The 21,526-nt window shown below is 47.6% G+C and overlaps 1 protein-coding gene across 1 annotated transcript in view; it reads left to right on the forward strand.

Moving 5' to 3' along the window:
- The window catches only part of GRID1 (glutamate ionotropic receptor delta type subunit 1), a 727,533-nt gene that overhangs the window by 153,253 nt on the left and 552,754 nt on the right, over positions 1-21,526 (forward strand). Inside the window, exon 3 of the mRNA XM_045842113.1 lies at positions 7,831-8,115. Coding sequence (XP_045698069.1) covers positions 7,831-8,115 — 285 coding nt within the window. The remainder of the gene's footprint in view (positions 1-7,830; positions 8,116-21,526) is intronic.

Here is a 21,526-nt window from a genome sequence, read left to right on the forward strand (position 1 = left end):
AGAATGGAGGGTTGGCTTTCAGAAACTCCCCTTGTTCAAATTGTGGAAGGTGACTTCACTTTTGGGACGATGAGCATCTGGGGACTTTGGCAAGTTTGAAAACTCTGTGTCTGTACCCTGAAATATGGACACCAACAGTGCTTATCTTAGCAGAGTTGTTAGGATTATTAATTACATAGTTTGTTGCTATGCAATGCCAAGTTGAGTGCTGGGCCAGGGGTTGGGAGGATAAGCAGTATACAGGTGCTTCTGCTCATGGGCTCGTGGTTTAGGGAATGAAACAACTGGCAGCAGTGACAACATAGTTCACAATGGCAAACATGGGTGAGTGCTATGCAGACAAAATGCAGTGAGGGAAGATTGGGATCACAGAAAGTTCTCTTGAGAGAGTGATGGTTACCCACAAAAGTACAGAATGAGGAGAGTTAGCCAGACAGATACAGGAGGAGCCTTGCAGGCAGGTAGGGGGTATGAAGAGACCCAAAAGTGGCAAGAGCTTTGGGTATCTGAGTTACTGCACAATGGCCAGCCTTCCACAACACAGGATGCAGGTGTGATTAGGCAGGACCTTGCAGGCTCTGTTGAGGGTGTGGAATTTATTTTAAGCATAATGGGAAGCTAATGCAGATTTTAAGCAGGGACCACACAGTCTGGTTGGTATTTCATGAAGGCTGTTCCACGATATTGTGTAGAATGGGTGGCATGTGTCCTGGGGGGAGGTCCAGTGGGGAGGTGATAACGGTTTAGATGAAGGTGTTGGCAGTGAAGACAGAGGGAAGTTGACAGATCTGAGATATATTTTGGAGATAAAACATCCAGGACTTGGTGATGGCTTGGGTGCAGAGAGTCAGGGAGAGAGAAGGGTCAAGAGCAAGTGGGTGGTTGGGGCTCTATTTTACCAAGATTGGCAGATTAAGAGGGACAAGATCACACCCAGGAAGCTCAGTGTTGACATGCTAAGTTTGAGCTGCTAGTGGACTTAATAGGGGAGACCCCCAAACTGGGGGTCAGGAGCCTGGGGAGGGTTGTGGGCTGGAGCAATAACTATAGAATCAACAACAGGGCTGGGGTTTAACTTTTAATGGGATGGGTCTGATATATAAGGAAGGTTGATGATTTCATTGAAAGAGGACATAAGTGAGGGGTCTGGGCCTGAGTTTAGGAGAAGGAAGAGGTGGGACCACTCAGAGCTCATGAGCCTGGGCTTGCCTAAGACAAGAGAAGGCTCTCTCTTCCTCAACTTTTGCCAGATAGGTTGAAGAATCTGGTGGTAAGAAGTGGGATGAACTCCTAGTGATGATGGCTTCTATTTTTATCTATGAAGAATGAGCAAGGTCACTAGTTGAACTTGGGGGAGAAGCCCAGGAGGACTGTGGAGAACAGCAAGTAAGGTGGTTGAGGGATGCAAGATGAAGGGCAGGGTGGAGAGCCCTGTTGAGTTTAGCGGTGCAACTTGGCAAGGGTCACTGTGTCGCCAGCTGTGTAGCTCTCTGACCCTCCTCTGATTGCTCACAGACATGGAAAAGTGGTTGGGCAGGTTGCCCCACCACAGGCTGATCCTGGGTTGGGATTTCACCAGCTAGGCTATATAGGAGCAAGAAGGGAGTGAGGACGTCTGCAAAAGAGTGACTGGAAGGACAAATGGACAAAAAGTAAACTGAGCAAGGGACAGGGAATAAAGGCAGAAAGTAGCTGGTGGGAGGGTGGCTTAAGCAAAGGTCTACAGGACAGTATGCTTGTCAGGACTGTCCTATGCTCTAGAGAGAGGGCAGGGGGGCCCTGTGACCCTCCCCTCAGGGGCAGCTCTTCATAGTGAGTGGCTTTTGTATAACTCTGCCACTGACTTCCCCCATTTTATGGTTTTGTTTATCTTTTAAATGGCTTAATAAAACATGAAAAAACATTATTCTCTATAGATCAATAATTTACTCTGAGTTATGACAATACTAAATTTGGTCAATTATTCATTGACTATAAAGTATTTATAAATGCTACCTTAATTTAAAAGCATTAGCCATTAGAATTCAAATATTAATAAAGCTGGTGCCAACTAAAAGGAGGAGGGGAAGGGCACAGGTAATGAGGATGTCAGGAGAGGGTGAGTGCTGTGGTTGTTATGATTATTTGAAGTAACGAGGTGGCAGTGAGAGCCCCCTGCTGGGGCAGGCAGAGGTGCTGGCATGCCTGAGCTGGCTTACTGGACCCCCTCAGAAAGAGGCCTTTCCTTCTGGAGGGCTGGGCTGAGCCTGGGGCTGCCCAGACCCTGACTCTCCCTTCTACTACCTCTGAGACCAGTGAAGCCTCACCAAGCTTCTTTGGGTTGAGGACGCCTCTACTATAGGCTGCTTGAGTGTCCAGGTAGAGTGTCCTCTCGTGCCTTGTGCATCTGGAAAAGTCCTGTCATTCTGATTTTCCAAAGGCTATTTAATAGCACAGGATGTTGGGCTTGTGGCCTTAGAGTAGCAGGGCCTGTGTGGGCGGATGTTGCCTATTCAGGGACCACAGGAGAAGCAGGTATGGGTGTGCCCTAGGGAATGACGCATTCAGGGCACATGGTGGAGGGAAGGGCTGGGTTGCTTGTGGCCAGCATCACTCCCAGGTAGTGGCACCAGAAATTGTGCATCTCTTCCAGTATAAGCCTTTTATGGTATATTTTCCCTTGGCTCTGGCCCTGGCCCTGGCCCTGGCCCTGGAATTTTCTGGGAATCCCCATGGGGAACAAGAAGGTAGGACATGAATTAGCAGTGGTGCCATAGTGACCTCCATGTTTGGGGGCACTTGTCTTATCTCCAGCACCCACTGTAGGCATCCAGTCGCTTGAGCTAAAGATTTGTCCTCAGAGAAGAGAGGCTTTGTATCTGCTTGTGGGCTTCTTCTCTGGGGCCAGTGCTAAGTGTGGAGTTGCCCCAGGAGTTTCCATCCAAGGGCGGGTGGGGTAGATGTTCCAGGATCCTGGGCTCTGTCCAGTGCTGGCTATCATGTCTTCCTGGGACTGGCTATGGAAGTACCTGGTGTTCTGGTTCTGAGGCTCCTTGTGCCGTTTGCTCTGGCTCTGTGGCCCCGGCCAAGTCGCCAACCCTCTCTGTGCTTCACCAGGGGATCAGTAAACTCATCAGGGGTGCAAGTTATGGAGATCCCACCTGATGTGGCCAGTGCTGTGCCTGACTTGTCTCGCCCTGAGTCCTGTGTGTGGAGAGCCTGGATCAGCAGGGTGCTGACATCTCACAGAGACTAGTGGGATGTGATTGTGGAGCTGTCTGCTAACGTCAGCTGAGTCCCAGGAATCCTTTCCTTTGGCCTCAACCCCAACTTCTGAGTGGCCTTTCTTCCCAGTTCCTGGGAAGCTCTTGAGTGACCCTCTGGTCTCCTAGGCCACCAAGCTTGGGTAATAGGGTTTGAAGCTGCCCATTACATTCATCTCTGCTTACTTTCCCAGTTGATGAGCCATTCTCAGGGAGCCTTTATCAATTCATCTGCCTGCATTGTTGTAATCAAGAGAGATCAGCTTTATGACCATGTGATATTGGAGTCAAGGAATTACAACAAAAGTGGTTATCTTCTAGTGAGCCACAGAAACACCTTTGGGATGGAGAGGCAAATAACAGTGGTGACTCCTATATTCCTGCTATGTACTAGGCTGTGTAAATGGCTCTTCACATGCAAAGACCTTTCACTGGATGTGTACAACAGCCCTGTGAAGTGGGTGCCATTGCCTTTACTGGAAAAAAAAGACACAGAGGCCCGGCCCCTTGCCCAAGGTCCCATGGAGTGTCCATATCAGAGCCCAGCTTCAGACTCAGGCTATTGGACCCCACACTGGTGTTTAGCATCTCTCTTCACAACCATGGTATGAGTTCTGTAATGTCCTATCCTGGGAATGAGCATGTAACCTTGATTAAGCTAATAGCTGATCTCACTTTGATCTGATGTATTTTGATCTTATTATTTTTATGTTAAGAGCCTAACATAACCGTCTAAATAACCATCATTTCAAGAGTGCCCCAATTAGCAGGCCATTCACAGTGGATTGGAAATTGACTTGCATCAGGCCTCTCCATTAGTCTCTGGGAGAGGCTTCCATCCCTAATTACCCACCCTGTTTGCTGAGCCTGGAGGCTTGAGGAGCTTGCATGCAGCTGCAGGTGGCCATAGGAGCATGAGTCGGTGGTGCCCACCTCTGAGGGGAGGGCTGTCAGCTGCAGGAGTGAGGTCACCCTCTATTGTAACTACTGTTTATTAGGATTCTGTGCATGACTTGGGTGGGGACATTGGTGGGGAGGTGGGGGTGCTGAGGGAGAGGGGCAGGAAACTGACATCTATTTAGCATCTTTCCTGTGCCAAGCATGGGGTTGACACTTGTGGTCCACATTAAGTCACTGTTCTCATAGCTCTGCTGGGTAGAGATTCTTATCCTCATTTAATAGAAACCAGAGGCTGAGAAAGGAGACATGCCACAGTCACATGGCTGCTGAGTGGAGCAACCCAGACTGGAACCATGAGATTCCAGAGCTAGTTTTGCTGTCCCTGTGAACCCAGGCCCAGCCAGAGAGCTGGCGTCTCTGGCTGCTAGCAGGGATGGGGCAGGGTGACCAGTCAGATGCTTGTGTGTTCCCTGAGCATGTCCCTGTTGCCTGGCCCTGTTTGGTCGTACTGCCTCCTTATCACACTGCTCTCCCCATCTTCTGTTGTCTGGATCTTGCTCTTCCTTTGAGGTCCAAGATACCATCCCCACATGTGTTCATCCTCCTCTGGGTTCCTCTCTTTTTTCTCACAGGCTGAATTGTGTGGTCTGCCTCCTTGGTAAATCAAAGATGGGACCCCTAGTCATTCTTCTCTTTGTCCTCCCCTCACCAGTGCTTAGTGCAGGGGTTTTCAAATAGGGGTGTGCTAAGTGTGTGTATGAAATAGGAGGTAAGGAACAGTCTGTGAGGAGTAGGAAGCATGCCTACATGGGGAAACTGAGTCTCAGAAAGAACCCAATGTATTGGAGTGGGGCCAGGGTTTGCCATCATAAGTCAGATGAGACCTGGCAACAGAGACCTGGGACCCAATGAGGGCCACAATGAGGGCATTTTCACTGGTGTCCTGGGCTGGGACTAGGGCTGGAGTTCCTGGATAACTTTATGCCCCAGTGATACACAGTTTATTTTGTAAGTTTACCTTTTTAAAAGTTGTAAGTGCAATGTATTGTCATTGAAGAGAGTTTGTGCAAGAAAGGGAAGGGCAATCCTTTTATCATAGTACCTTAGCTTTGAGTGCTTTCTCTTGCCTTTTTCGTGAGCATGCTTTTCACCTAGTTGTCATCCTAGTGAGCTCACAGTTCCGTGTCCTGGTTTTGTCACTTAGCCATGTCTCAGAGGTGTTTTTAGATCAGATGGCATCTCAGTCCAGCACTGTCCCTTATCAGTTGTGTGGCCTTATAACTTGATATTTGGAAAATGGGTGCAGTGACTCCTACTCTATACAGATGTCATGAGCATATTGTGAATTCATGCATATAAAGTACTTGAGAGAATATTTGGCACTGAGAAAATTCTCACAGAAGGGTCCCTCCTCTTACATAGCTTCATACTTATCCATTGTTGCAGGATTATATTTTTTTGCTAAAGAAATTATCTGTTCACAACATGAAATTTTAACAAAATACAGAAAAGAAGGAGAACCATTTCTAGGTCTCTTTTAAAATGTGGTCACTTTTAATATTTTGCAGGATTTCCTTCTGTTTTTTTTTATGCATGCTCTTTTATTTACTTGATATTATAAAATATATACCCATGTATTATTTTCACATAACTTTTATGACAAGCACTTTCCTATGTTATTGTAGTGTCTTCGTGAATAGTTTTAAAGTCTGCATATGTTTTCAGCAAATGGAGCACTTTCATATCACTCACTTATTTGTATCTTCTAGATTGTTAGCAATATTTCAAGAGTATGCACAAGTGTCCTTTATAGTGTTTTTGTATCTAGAGCCATTTCCATAGTTTGGATAAGTGCTCAAAGTGGAATTATTGGCCAGAAGGCATGAAACCATCCAGGCTTATGGTATTTTGTGCCAGCCTTTATTGACTGTATGGGCTGAACATGGTGTGTGTCTGGGGAAGGATGGTGAGCAGAATGGGCATGACCCTTGTCCCCTGAAACTTGCATTCATGTAGGAGAGAAAGAGCAGGGAAATGTGGGGGTGCAGAGGGAGCACTGGACAAGGGGTCCCTAGCCAGTTTGGGGATGTAGACTTTGAGTCTCGAAACTAAAGTTAATGTGAGGTTCTACAGGCAACAGAAAACAGGGCAGATTCCATGGGCCAAAAGTTGGGACATTGGTTGGGCGTAGTGGGCAGAGGTATGTGAATAGTGTGAAGCCACACATCTTTGGGGGTCCTGCAGGACTACTTAAGAGGTTTGACTCTATCCCCAAGGCTTTTTGGGAGCCACCATGATTGGATTTCTGTTTAGCAGAGAACTCTGCAGTGTAAAACCTTGGATGAGGCTGCTTGATTCTCAAGAAAGACTTCTGAGTCTCTTGTTTAACTATCCCAACCCCTGCCTCATGTGTGGAGGGTGAGGGGTCAGCAGGCAGAGCTATGGGCATTTGAATTATTGTCCTGACTGTGCAATGTGAGTATTCTTGCATGGGGAGCAGCTACTTGATAGCATGGAGGTGATCTTCCCCTTCCTGCACATCCCAGCCTCCCACCACCTTGTTCTTTGGGGGTGCCCTGCTCTTGGGTTCCTGCACCCAGCCTCACTGAGGCATTACATGAAACCATGGGCTCTGAATCAAAAGAACCGCATTGTCAAAGTTGTTCAAAAGTCGGCTGTCTGCAGCAGATGGCCTGCTGACATTCATAGTCTGTGTTTTGAAACTGTAGCTGCTTTCCCACATTTTTGCCATCACATAAAGCATTATTAATAAATGTTGCTTCAAAACTAGTGCAAGGGGGTCCAGTATGGTGAGATGTATCTTTCTGTTCATTGGTCTGATGTGCCCAAAAGGTATAGGTGTGTAGGGGCTCCCCTTGTGGTCACTGAGTGACTTCAAAAGGCAAGTGCAGCTGTCCTGGAAAGGGCTGCTGGTGCTGCCTTGTGTTGGTCCTTTGAGCTGTTGTAACTGTCCTCAATTGGGAGCATCTTCCTGTGTTATTGTCAAGTGGCTTTTGAATAATCCTGGGCTTCTGAAACTAACTGCTTCATCCTGGGTTTGACCTAGTATTTTGATGATATGAATAAAGTGGACTTGGCCAGAAGGCAGAGGATTCTGTCCCCCTTTTTATTGACAACCTGGCCCTCTGGGGTAAGTGTCTCCCTGATTTTCTGATGTAATTGACTCCCTTTAGCCCAATCAGTTCAGTTCAGCCAATTGAAGAGCAGAGCACACACTGTTTTCCTGGTCTGGGCTTAGCCTTGGGGATATGCAGACCAAAAAGATGAGTTCTTGACTCTTACGGAGCTTACAGCCCAAGTAGGAAAGAAGATGGTTAATTTAGTATTGGTGATGGGTGTCTCAAACAGATGTGGGCTGGATCCCTATTCTGCTACCCGTCCCATGAACAACTTAGGGCAAATAATTCTGCCTCTCCTGACCTTCGTTTTCTTATCTGTTGAATGGGCACAAGGGTGTCAAGCTGCAGGATCACTGAGGGCATTAGAGGGACTGGGTGTGTGGGAGCCACTGGCCTGGCCTGGCCTCGCCTGGGGTGGGGTCTTGGTTTTTGGAGGGGGGCAGCATTTCTTGGGGCCCAGGCATAAGCTGCTGGGCATAGGCTGTGTGGATCCTAGCCAGTGCAGCATCACCCCCATGCTGACCCTTTCCTGTCTCCTCTCTTTCTAGCTTGTGACCTCATGACCCAGGGGATTTTGGCTTTGGTCACATCCACTGGCTGTGCATCTGCCAATGCTCTGCAGTCCCTCACTGATGCGATGCACATCCCACACCTCTTTGTCCAGCGCAACCCAGGGGGGTCACCACGCACTGCCTGCCACCTGAACCCCAGTCCTGATGGTGAGGCCTACACGCTGGCCTCGAGACCACCCGTGCGCCTCAACGACGTCATGCTCAGGCTGGTGACAGAACTGCGCTGGCAGAAGTTTGTCATGTTCTACGACAGTGAGTATGGTGAGTTGAGGGGGGCTGGGGCCACTCTGGGGCTCCGATGGAGGCACAGCTGGGTGCTAGGAGACCTGTGTGCTGGGCCATCACGCATGGCAGCTGAGTGCTTTGGAGCAGGTGTGGAAGGTGTGGAAAGTGGCGGTGGTCTGAGCTGAGTGGGTCTCGGGTGGTAGGGCCCAGTCTGGAGCTCTGTGAGTGGGGGAAGAACTGTGAAAACAGATCCATAGACGGGCACTGAAGTTGCCTAGCAACACCACCTTATCATGACAGCTGAAATTTGAATCATCTTAGAGTTTTCAATAAAATATTAATAAACTGCTGGCAGGGATCTGAAGACTGCAGGCAGGCGGTGTGGGAGAACAGTGAGCATGGGTCCTCTCAGAAGTCTGCAAAGATTGCCTCTTACACTGGTTGGTTTCCCATCCTTCCCAGCTCCTTCCTCTCTCCACCCTAATCTGTCCTGAGTTTTAGGGTCTCAAACCAGTTTCAGGGGGAGGAACACCCTTAGTGTCATAGAGCCAGGCTGGGGTTGTGTGGGTCTTGGGACACTGGGAAGGGCTGGACATGGATTCTTTGAATACTTGCCATATGAAGAAAATCATAATTTGCTTGTTAGAAAACTGGAAAAATAGGCTTTGGAGAAATAGCTTTAGGTTTTCTTATGGCTGCTCTGTAAAAACAGACCAGTCCTAGTTCTAAGATAAGGTAGTTTCCACATTATGCGTTTTTTAAAAAAAATTTTATTTTGAGATAGAGATTCACATACAATTATGAGAGATAATATAGAGAGATCCCATGTGGCCTTCACTGAGCTTCCCCAGTGAAGTGTTATGCATAACTGTCATACAGTATCATAAGCAGTATTTGACATTGACACTATGCATAGACCTTTTTCGTATTTCCCAGTTTATATGCAGTTGAGTATGTATATTCACTTGTGTGCTGTTTTATCATGTGTGTATTCATGGGGCCCCACAGTAAGGATACCGAGTGGTTTCCTCACAAGGATCTGCCCTGCTACCGTTTTATAGCCACGGCCACCCATTATGTGCCTTTAAAGGGGATGGGGGCTGTTGAGGGTTGGCATCCCCATAGCTGGGGCTGGGATGGAGTGAGTGAACCCTTGAAAGTCTTACTTTGTCTCTTGGTGAAATAATCCCTTTGCCAAGAATGTAACTAAGAAAAGAATCCAGCATATGTTTGCATTTGCCTAAATACTCTGCTATTCTAGGATTGGAGTGTTTTCCTCAGTTCTTGAGCAAATATACTGTTGGAGACTTCTTGGGGGAATTGAAGGGGCAGTTACTGTGCTGAAATAAACATGAGGTGGTGATGGGGGCAGGGCAGCCTGAGACTCTGGGTTCTGGAACTGGACTCTGTCCAGGACTTGTCCTCTCCCTCCCACCTCCTCTTAGTCTCTGGCCCTGGGAGGAGTTGGAGACATGTCAGAGCCCTGCGTAGCCCTCAGGGCATCTCTTGGGACCAGCCTTCCTCTGAGAACTCTTAGTGTTGGTGGCTCAACCCCAGTGTTGGGTCTGCTCTGAAGCTGGCCTGTGAGTAGATGTGGATGTGGCCAGGGTTGGAGGATTCCGAGGCTCACTGTCTATGGACCCTTCCCACCTTACTTCTCCTGGCATCTTCACCTTCTCTTCTGACCTACAGAAACTCTTTAAGCCCTGGTTTTCCCTAAGGCTTCGAGATGGTTTTGGTAGGAACTTTAACCACAGGAGGTAGGGATCAGCTCTTCAGCCTGCCCATCCTGTCTGGACTCCTGTAATTATTTTTTTTTTTAAGATTTTATTTATTTATTTTTTTAGAGAGGGGAAGGGAGAGAAAAGAGGAGGGAGAGAAATGGCAATGTGTGGTTGCCTCTCAAGCATCCCCTACTGGGGACCTGGCCTACAACCCAGGCATATGCCCTGACTGGGAATTGAACTGGTGACCTTTGGTTCACAGGCTGGCACTCAGTCCACTGAGCCACACCAGCCAGGGCAGGGCTTCTGTAATTCTTGCAGACTGGGTGACACATGCTCAGACTCTGTGCTTTCATCTTATTATGTCCCTAATCCCCACTCAACTCGAGACAAGTCCTCAAGGAATGGTGCCCTGACCTCTGCTTGTCCAAGCCTCTTCCCTTTCCTATGCAGCTGGCTCCCTGGTTATATGCTCCCATAGACACATGTCTCCTTCTCATGGTCTGCCCTCAGCTGGCCCCAACATATTCTTGAGGGCTGATCTTTGATGAACACTCTGCTCCTGTTCCAGGCTGTTAGCCCCAGAAGAGTGGGCTATGTGCTGTTCACTGCTGTGTCCCTGTGCTTAGTGTGGGGCATGGCACAAAGTAAGCCCTAAGAAATTGTCCTTGTGAATGAACCAAATCATATAGGAGGACATGGAGCTTTCAAAAAATTTTAGCAGAAGACAAAGTAGAAATAGGGGGAAATACAAGGGCGCTGGATAGATAGTCTGACCTCTGAGGTAGGGAGATGGGTTAGGTAACAGATGTTTCATTCTTCAGACACTCTCTCCTACTCCTCTCCTTTCTTCTCTCACCCAGAACCTTCAGTCAAAATAAAAGGTGTGCGTGCCCCTCTCTTCAAACACCTACACTATTGCAACCTTTGGTGAGGTTGAAGTAAGTTTTCAAACAGACTGGCCTTTATCAGTAATTCCGTAAATATGCAGAGTGACCAATAGCTCTCCTCTGGTGGACCACTGCAGGCAGTTGGTTCATTCTTGAATGCTGTGTTGGGAGGAATTCTGAGGCTGTATGTGGGCAGTAATAGAAAGTGTTGATTGCTCTGTGAGGCCTCCATGGCACAGGGGAGGGACTAGTGACAATCTGCCCTGCTTGCCCATTCTGATCTAGGAGGTGGGTGGTGCAAACCTGCTGTAATTGGAATGCTGCTGTCCAGGGTGCTGACCAATTTTGCTTTAGACTTTTTGGAGGCCAGAGCTCTTTCATTGGATTCCATGCAGGAGACGTCCTGCCTTTTCCTGCCATGGTCATTGGCCACACTGATTTGACAAAGTTGGAGGTCAAATGCCTTTTGCCTCAAGACATTCTCTAGTATAAAACTTTAACCACCCACCTCGCTGCTTGTCCTGGCTCTGTCACTCACTCACAGCCCAGCCTCTGGCCTGTTTCCCAATATGCCTTGTGCTAGGTGATAGGTGAGCCCAGGAGGTGGAAGCCCACATGCTCTGATGCAGCATATTTAGCCCCAAGAGTGCAGGGTCTCGGTCTCCCTTGGCATGGCTGGTATTGGCCTGTCTGAGGGCCTTGGGAGGATTTACATTGCTGATATGCCCAAATAGGGACTCCACAACTCCTCCCCCCACCACTACAGCACTAGCTGCAGATAAGCCCAATGAAAGGCAGATTGACTCTAAAGATTGTATTATTCCTTCCAAAGTCAAACAGAAGTGGTTTGAAGATATAGCAACATTTTTGGATGCTGATCTGCAAGTGTTTTTACATATATTATTTCATTTAAGGCACTTGATGACTCCCTTGGGTGGGCTAATTGCTGCATTTTACAAAGGAGGAACACAGGTCTCAGAGAGTTTTTTTCCAACTGTAATGCTCCTCTACTTGGCCAAGGTACCATCCTATTTCTATAATCTGGGGCTTGCTAAGCTCCAACTTCCCTCTCCTGTTCCAGTCAGGCAGAGTTGATGGCAAGGAGGGTGGTGGTTTGGAACTGACTTGGCATGTGCTAGGCTGATGAAGTTGGTCAGTTTAGTGCGTGTCATAAGTAAGGTCCCAACCTTGCTGGGCAAGGCCTCAGTTTTCCTCACTTGCCTTTCAGCCTTCCTTTAAACCCAAGAATGTTCTGCCCTGGGTGGAGCCTCAGGACTGGCCATTTGAGTCAGGAGTCAAGGGTCAGAGAAGCAGAGCAGTGGGTCCTGAGACAGAACTTGGCAGAGGAGTGAGAGGGGTTTGTATGTGCATGGTTTACGAAATGCAAGATGTGCCATTTGATGAAATTCCCTTGAAAATACATGTATGCTTGTTATGACAGTGAAAGGAAAAATAAAAGAGAAGCTGACATTTGGGAGAGAAAATCTGTAACATTAAAATACCAAAAGTTTGGATTGAACAGAACAGAGAACTCTGACTTGCTACTGCAAATTCTGGGATATTCATTGGTGTGTTGGTAGGGGCTGTGCTAGGAGCTGCAGCCATAATTCTTCCCTAGTGAATACTTTTGGATGAGTGGTGGAGTTGTGATGGGATTTTAGAAATCATTGACTCATTCATTCAACAAATATTCACTGAGTTTCTACCATGTACATTTTAATTATTTTGCTACACACTCATTTTAGGTGAAGAAAAAGATGAGTGGAGTGATTTGGCTGAAGTTGCACAGGGCTGGGCTGTGAAGTCAAGACCCCAGAGCTCTTTTCTCCTGGAGTCTCCACCTCTACCTCTGGGCTAGCTGGCAGGACTGGGATCTGTCAGCTGCTAGAATTCCACAGAAACAAAACATCACTGCCATTGTGTATTTGTGCTAGTTCTAAAATTATTTTGAAAACTTAAAAGCTGCACATGATTACAATGCATATGTTAAGAGAATGACAATAAAATGAACTCTCATAGACCCATACTAGTTTAAAAAATGCAAAGGAGCTCTACCCTGGAGACAACTGCTCTCCTGATTATGTGCTCACCAGTTCCTTGCTTTTCTTTATGGTTTGTCATATAAAGAAATACAAAAATACAGCCCTGGACAGGTGGTTTGGTTGCTTGGAGGGTCATTCTACACACTAAACCGTTCCGGGTTCGACTCCCAGTCGGGGCATGTACGGGAGGCAACCAATTGATGTTTCTCTCTCTCTCCTCTTTCCTCTGTCTCTAAAATTAATAAAACATCCTTGGGAGAGGATAAAAAAGAGAAATACCAAAATACATATTGCTTAGGTTGACCTGTTTGTGAAACTTAAATACATGGAATGACTCTTCTGTATGCTTTTGTGTTTGCTTTTTTCACTCATTGTTAGGATTTTGAGATCCACTTGTGATGATGTGGGTATATTCAATCATTTTGACTGCTGTATAGTGTCATGTGACTTATTATCTATTTTATTGTTATGGGCATGTGGGTTGTTTACAGATATTTGCTATTACAAATATCGTTAATAAGAACTTTCTTGTATTTATTTGTCTTTGGTGTTCCTGTGAGAGTTTTTTGAGGGTCTCTCCTGAGGAGAAAAATTGCTGGACTTTGGATCTATGCATGTTTCACTTCAGTAGGTCATTCCAAATTGTTTTCCATCCTCCTTATTTATACTGCCATCTGCAACATATGAGAGTTCTCAAAGTTCCTAAGCGTTCCAACACCTGGTAGTGTTTTAATTTTAAGATTTTCATGTGAAAATGGTGTATTACTATGATTTTAATGTACATTTTCCTGATAACAGATGGGTTGAGCATCTTTTCATGTCTTTATGGGCTATTTTTATTTTCTGTTTTATGATATGCCTACTAATTTTTTAAAATTTTTACCCATTTTTAAAATTGAACATTTTCTTTTGTAAGGTGGGTGTTGCTCTTTCAGTTAGCTACCTTAATGCACAAAAATTCTTTATTGCTTTCTTATCAAACTTATTCATCTTTTATATGCTTAGCTTTTTCTTGTCTGTTTAAGATCTTCCCCACTCAAATGTCATAAAGATATTTTCCTGCTGCACTGAGGGCAGATGTTACCCTTCTGGCTAGGTGCCCGTAGTTAGGTCCCCATGCAGGGTGCACCTGGCACTCGATGCTAGGCCACCTCTCCCCTGCAGCTGTGGCCCAACATTCCTCCTTGTTATAGCCTTGGGGCCAATCTTTTTCTTGGTGGTGATTGTACAGCTTGTGGCAACGTGGTCAGGGAGAGCTTCCTGGAGATGCTCACATGTAAGCAGGGCCTAGAAGACTATTAGGAGGTAGGCACACAAAGGGCTCTGGGATGGAGGGGCATAGGAAGAATATCTCAGGCAGAGGGAAGAGCATGCTGGAAGGCTGGGTGGGGGGTAATGGGAAGAGGGAAAGATCATATGGCTGTACCGTGGGCAGTGGTTATAGCTGGGCAGGCCTTAGGGGTCTCACTGATGAGCTCAGGATCACTGGATATTTGTGGGATCCATCTCATGCTACCTCAGATGATGCCTGTAGGCCCTGTTCTACATGCCCATTCCAGAGACCTGAGGGCAGACATACAGCCTAGAGGTCTTCATCTCCAGAGGATTCTGGTCCTTCCACTGCCTGTGTCCAGACTCACTGGCTGCACCTGAAAGGGAAGAAACTGACGTGGGTAGAGGGTCTATGATCTGACTGAGGACAAACCCCAGGCCCAGAGTCCAAGCCAGAGGCAGGGCCTGAATGTCCTGGATGACCCAGGTGACTTAGAAAACTGAGGAGGCTCAGGTGTCAGTGAGAGCTGGCTCATGTCCCTGCAGTCCTTAGTCCATGCTGGGCACTTTGCAAGCGCTTCAGCTGCACCAGCTCACATCCTCCTCACAGAAACCCTTCCAGGTATTTGTGTGATCCCTGTCTTACAGATGAGGAAAGGGGTTCAGAGAAGTGAAGGCACTTGTTCTAGGTCACATGGCTGCAGGGTGTGGGGCTGGCCAGGTCTGATTCCCAGTCCTCGTGTCAAAGGTGTGGGTAGCAAACACCGCAGGTAGACTTTTTTTTTAATGCATAAGGTTTTATTGTAGCATTTTTGGTAACAGCAGAAATTGCCATATGTCCATCTTTAGCAAATTAGTTAAGTATGTTATGTTATATACATTTAATGGAACACTGTAGTTCTTTTTGTACTAAGAGGCAATCCTTCCAACACATGGTACTGTTAGCTGACAACTGCAGTGCAAGAACAGCGGTATGGTGTTGCTCTTCACAAAAGCAAGCTTGTATGTGCAGGTATGTGAGCACACACACAGTATAAGAAAGTGTTATGTTTGGGAGGGAGACACAGTGACTTGGGACAGGGGTGGAAGATATATTTTTTGCTGCATTTTTTATGCCTCTTGAGTTTTATATTAAGTGCAAAAATTAATACAATAATAGGCTGCCTCCCCTCCCTCCTACTTACTGCCTGTGGTGACTTCTCTGAGCTTCAGCCTCCTTGCCTAAGGAACAGGGATGGGGATTTCTGGGCCACAAGAGTAAAGGAACAGGCAGAGTGCCTGGTGCATGGCAAGTGGTCTGATAATAAACCGTGTGTGGGAACCGTGGGTGGCAATATTATTTTTTTACAGGGCTGGATGTAGGCACAGGACCCTTTTGGTACAAAAGGTTTGGTGTTTGCTGTTGCGTGGGTCACCGGCCAGCAGTGACCACGAAACACTGCGGATGGCTCGACGATAAACACGTGAGAAAAAACAGCATGCATAGAGACAAACTAGTTTCTGTGGAGAAGTAGGGACGAAATGGCCACCCCTTCTAGTGAGGAGCGCGCAGATTTACAGTCCATACCTGCTTTTATTGGGCTCATTCTGCATAATAATTCAGGTAAAGTACAGTACTCATTAGGGGGAAGTAAGGAACTATAGAAAACAAAGAACTCTGCCGGTCTATTGAGTCGGGGTCAAAGAGCTGTAAGACTGAGGAACAAACTAACTTCTTCCTAAGACCCTTCTCATTCAACTGAGAGCATTCTAAACAAAGAAGGTTTCACAGTAACTTACATGTTCTTTCTTAGGCCTGATCACGCGGGGAATCCGCCCTTTTCAGCACAGAGCTGCATCACCCTGTCATTGTTTCAGGCTTAGGTGGAGCAAGGGAACTAAGGCAACTGGGAGACAAGGAGGTTTTTTCCCCAGATGCTGAGAACTCAGGCTATGTCAAAGCCGAGGAGCGAGGGTCCATCACCCCCTTTTGCTGCAGCCCCCCAAGTCCTTATTTTGGGGGGCCTCCCAAAGTGATTGTGCCTGTCTTAGGTTGTTCCCCCCCGTGGGGAATCTTACCCGTCTTTGGCTAACCAACTAAACTTTTTGGGGTTCAGTCATGAATAAAGCAGCAGAAGCAGCATTCCTGCCAGGAAGATAAGCTTTTGTCTCCTTGCTGGCTTACAGTTCCAAGGGCGTTCCATTAGCCTTAGCCTAGGCGGGGGTTTCAGCTTCTGATACCAGTCAGGGCGGTTCCCACCAGTTTGCCTGTCTATCCTGGTTAGGGGCATGGACTCAGGAACAGTCTACCTGGGTTGAATCTGGCTCTGCCTGTCTAGCTGTGTGACATTGGGCAAGCCACTCAATCTTTTGTGTAGCAATCTCCTCACTTGTAAAATGGGGATAAAATAGTCGTCCCTGCCTGCTGTGGTCTGTGAGTGGATTAAATGGCTTAATACACTCAAAGGGCATTACCAGTTCTGGCACATGTTAAGTGCTCAGTAAGACTTTGTACTTAGGAACTGCACCTGGTGGCAGCTCACTGCTGCCCATTCTTTCTTGGCCTCTGAGCTGGTGCATCTCTACTGTGGCTTGTTCTGTGGCCTACACCACATCCTGGTGTGTTCTTGGTTCCTGGGGAAACAGAGCTTGGGGTCAGCCCTCTTTCCTGCAGAGGACACTCCAGCCCTCCCTGAAGTCTTTCTGCAAGGTCACAGGTGGCTCTGGTGAGCCAATGCACCTTCCCAGCCAGACAGCCTGACTGGTTCTCACAGTAAGTAGCCATCAGCTGTTGGACCTCATTCCCAGGCTTTCTTGAAGCAAAGCCCCCATAAAAAAAAAGAGAATTATTAGGACAAATGCTATTTAATTAATGTTCCATGCTGACAATGTCTAGTTTCTGGCCCCTGGCAAAGCAGGCCAGATGACTAAACCTCAATGGTGAGTGATCTTATTAATAACACATGGTATAATTATGGCATTAATTTAAATTGAGGTAATAAATACTTTTTCAAGAACAAATGAGTAAGTGGGTATAATTGCTAAGACACCTACTAAGAAGTTTGACAATAACTTTATGGGCCAGTGTTTTGGGTTTTGTTTTTCAATTTAATTACAAAGCAACTGTACTTCAGGCATGTTAATTGTAGTGTTTGCTATATGACTAAAGTTTATTAACTCTGAAGTTCCCTCACCACCCCCGAATCATCAGATTCCAGAGCCTGTCTAGGGATGTGAGGTCTCACCTGATGCAGGCGTGGAGGAAGGACTGGATGGTGAGACCACTCTGTCCTGTCACACCACATGCCCCATTGTGTACCTTGCCCTGAGGGAGTTGGCATGACTGCAGCAAGAGCTCGGCCAGACCTCTATGCTCCCCTCTTGCCATGCCACACTGCACTGTTCCTTGGAAGGCCCTAAGACATTTCCCTTCTGCTGGTGTTGATTCTCTAGGTCTCTTCAGCTCCTGGACACAAGATGAAACAGCTTTTATTGTTAAGTACCAGAATTTCAGCAAGGACACTCACAAGATATGGCCCCATCTGGGAGGATCATTGGCCCAAATGGGATCCCTCCCCTCTCCTAGTGAAGCGAAATATTGTGTGCTCTTCAGGGTCTCGGTAAAACTGTCTCCTACACTGCTTTCGGGGAGAGCAGTGGCTCTTTTCTAATGGGATCCAGCAATGTCAGGGGAGTGCCTTCCTTCTTTATTGAGGCATAATTGGCATGTCATAAAATACGTTTTTGTTAGATGTGTGCTGTTTGATGAGTTTAGACAAATGTATGTACCAGCATACCCACCACTGCAGCTGAGGTCCAGAACATTGCCACGTATAGAAATGACTTTCTTTTGAAGAGAGAAAATTGTCAGCCACTTGCCTCTGGCTCCAGCACTGGTCTGGTGGCCACGGGCTCTGTGCCTGGAGTCCACGGGGCAGCATCTCTGTAGCCACTCCTCTGCTCCTATGAGGATTCTCAGGGACCTGCGGTGTGAGTGTGGCTGGACAGGAGAGAGGGAGCAGGACAGGGATGTGTGGAAGGCAGAGGGGGTGGGGGGCTGGGGGGGACAGGATGGGGCATGGGGCAGGGGCAGAGCCAGCAAAGGCCTTTGATGGAAGTGCTTCCAGCCAGGAAGAGAGTTTCGATCGTCTGCTCACTAGCCAGAAGTGGCTACTCAGCCCTTGCCAAGTGATGTCTGGTCCCTCCTTGGGGGGTGGCATTGGGTGGTTAGGAGGACAAGTTTCTGTGTCAAAAAGAACTATATTTCCTGCTCCAGTTCCTCCTGCATCCCAGGTGAGCCATGTGTGCTCCAGAGCTGTTTTTTCCAATCTCTGAGATGTGTATCACTGTATCTTCTCCTAGGCTGCTGGCAGAGCCAGGCCAAGCATGTGCTCAGAACACAGTAGCAGGGTGAGAACCTTATGCTTTAAAAGTTTTTCTTTGTCTTTTGCAAAGGGATCTCACCCGATACCACTGAGCTCTGAAGAAGCCTTTTTGGAGGACTGGAAAGTAGGTTTGTCTGGCTAGTTGTTCAGCATGACTTGACTGGGAAGGGCCTGTGAGGGGAAGGCCTGTGGATCTTGCTTGTTTGTATCCAGGCAGCACCTCTGAATCACCTTTAGGAACATTTTTCCCCTTTGGAGTCTCAGGAGGCAGGAAGCCTCTGGGAGGACTCTAAGATGTTTCCCTGTGAAGTGTCCTGTGGGAACCTTAGATGTTAATCCAAAGGACCACTGTGGCCACTAAGACTTTCTACCCTGCACTATAGTAACACCACCATCCTTGCAGGGGCCTCTACACCTTGCCCACTGTCACCTCCCCTTCTCCAGCTGCTCCCCTCCCAGCTCCTTACTGCTCTGTGAACATGCCAAATGAAGTCGGGCCTCAGAGCCTTTGCTCTGGCTGTTCCCTCTGCCTGGGACACTCTTCCCACAGGTATCTGCAGGCTGCTTGCTTACCTTTGGGGCTTTGCTTTAATTCCACTCACACAATGAGGCCTCTTCTCACCAACTTATTTAAAAATGGAACTCGTCTTCTCTTGACACCCTTGCCTCCTTCCCTGCCTTATTATTTTTTCATTGAATTTATTACCATTTATTTTTTTCATGTTTGTCTTCTCTCAGCTAGAATGTGAGTTCCACATAGGCAGGGATTTTGTCTGTTTTGTGGAATGATGCTGCATACCCAGCATTTAGAACAGTTCCTGGAACATAATAAGTGCTCAAGAAATATTTGATGATTGAGTGAATGAATCTCTACTTTGGGGTGTTTCATTGTCCATTTATTCTTCCAGGAAGCATTTGTTCCTTTATTTCAGATTTCTAATTACAACAGTAATGCATGCTTACTATGGAGTCCAAAGATGTTTGCAGGCAAAGCTCTGCCCTCCTCTCCTCCCAGTGAACCAGTGTGCTCAGCTCACTGGGTTTCCGTCTGTACCTTACTCCTTGGCAGGTGTGGAGGAAGGGCTTGTATATATGGGACCTGGGTCTGGTAAGAGTTCAGACAGGCACAGTCCTTGAGAAAGTTCAGCTTTACTGGAGAAATGAACACAAACTAAATATTTATATCATAATGTGGTAGCAGTAGTGGCACCAGAGTTTTGTGGGTGAGCCTGTGCTAGGATTTGGGTTCCATTCTGCCTTAACCTTTTTCTAACTTATCTCTGGGCACACTGACAGTTCTTTCTCCTCCTTAGTTTTCTCATTTTATAGTGGAGATATAAACATGCCTACCTCAGGGGGTTCTTGGTGGTTGAAATGAAAGGAAATGATGGATCTGAGAGGGACTGAGCTCCCTGTGGTCCCAGACCATTTCTCATTTTTCTTCCTCCTCCTTGGCACCTAGGACAGGGCAGCTGTGCTGGCCTCTGACTGAGCTGAGTGCTGGATAAAACTGCCCGGAGAGTCCTGAAGCCAAAAACCCCACTCTGCCCCTGGAGGTGGTGGATGTTGACTTACATCCGGAAGCAAGGAGAGCTTTGTTGAGTAGAGGGGGGAGGAAGGAAATGCCAGTAAGGGGAAGCCTGTGTGTAGAACATCAGGGAGTGAAACAGTGTGGCATGCTCACAAGGGAGGAGGGCCCAGAGTGCTGCAACTTCCTTCAAGAGCTGGGAAGTGATAGGAGGTGACAGTGGGATGGGTGGGTGAGGCTTAGTCACCAGACTTGGGGGCATCTGAGTAGCCGATTTGTGTACGCTCATGGTAGGACTCACCCTGGTCTGATGTGAAGCATGTGCTGTGACACCAGGCTCATCGTTCTGCAGGACCTCTCCTGTCTAGTGGGACACTCAGGAATGGAAGCCTGGCCTCCTTGCTTGCATCACTGGGGGTATGAAGAGGATGAAATTGCTTGTATGTGGTGTGGCCAGTTTTCCACTGTAACATGCCCAGTGTTTTGGATTGTGGAGGCAGCCGCCCACCCCATGTTTCCCAGTGGAGGCACTGAGAGTGCTGACAAGGCCACTTAGAACCAGAAGATGGAGGTCATGCCTGACATGGCCATTGTTCCTATGGGGAGCATTTTGTCTCCTCTCCAGGCCTCTGTTTATCTAATTCCTTGACTGAAACCCCCCAGTGCCACCAGATGTGTGCCTGTGAGTGTTTGCTGGCTGCCGCCACCGCTGCGCACGCCCCCCCCCCCCCCCGCCCCCCGCAATGGCCTGGTACACTGCCCTTTGATTTTGGGTTTGTTTTGGGTTGCTGGTCTGCCTGTTTGCTTATTTGTTTATTTCCTGCACACATTCAGAGAGGGTTTTGGAGGCTTCTGATGAGGCTTAGAGAGACAGAGAGGTTAAGAAAGTGCACTCAGAAAATCAAGACAGGGCTCCAGTGGCTCCCCTGGCTGGGAGGGTGGCAAGGATGCTGTGATCACACGTTCCTGGCAAACCCAGGAAAAGGGAGGAAGCTGTGGCTTATGGCAGTTGTCCCCAGCCTTTTTGGCACCAGGGACTGGTTTTGTGGAAGACAATTTTTCCATAGATGGAGGGGTTGGGGAGAAGGAACAGAAAGTAGAGCTCAGGTGGTGGGTAACGTGAGTGAAGCTTCACTTGCTGGCCCACTGATAACCTCCTGCTGTGCGGCCTGCTTCCTAAAAGGCCATGGACCAGTACCAGTCCGTGGCCTAAGGTTTGGGGACCCCTGGCTTACAGCGACCTCTGGGTCCTCAAGAAGAAATAGCAGGAAGCTTGATCCTCAGAGGGCCTAGTCTTCTCCAGCTCTGTAAAGGGACCTGATCTACACAGGGAGACAGAAGACAGAATGGGTGCTAACTCCTGCTCAACTTTAAAGCAGATGCAGAGGTGGTTTTGTTTCTCAGTTGAGTATTGTTCGCTGACTGTGGAGTATGGCCCTCTGACTGCCTTGCCCATCCTGAGGTAGAGCTTGCCATTCTGGGAGGAGGGCAGGGTTAGGATGGCCACAGGGAGCTTTCTTTAAAGAGGTGATGGAGTTTTTGCATTCCTGTTCTGGTGTTTCTTGTTGGCCACTGAGTGAGACCTCTGGCCCATTGAGCTCCAGGTACTGTGTGAGGCCCTGGGGAA

This window comes from Phyllostomus hastatus, unplaced genomic scaffold, assembly GCF_019186645.2.
Source record: "Phyllostomus hastatus isolate PE091 unplaced genomic scaffold, TTU_PhHast_1.1 phas_contig_38, whole genome shotgun sequence".
In the NCBI taxonomy this organism is placed as follows: Eukaryota; Metazoa; Chordata; class Mammalia; order Chiroptera; family Phyllostomidae; genus Phyllostomus; species Phyllostomus hastatus.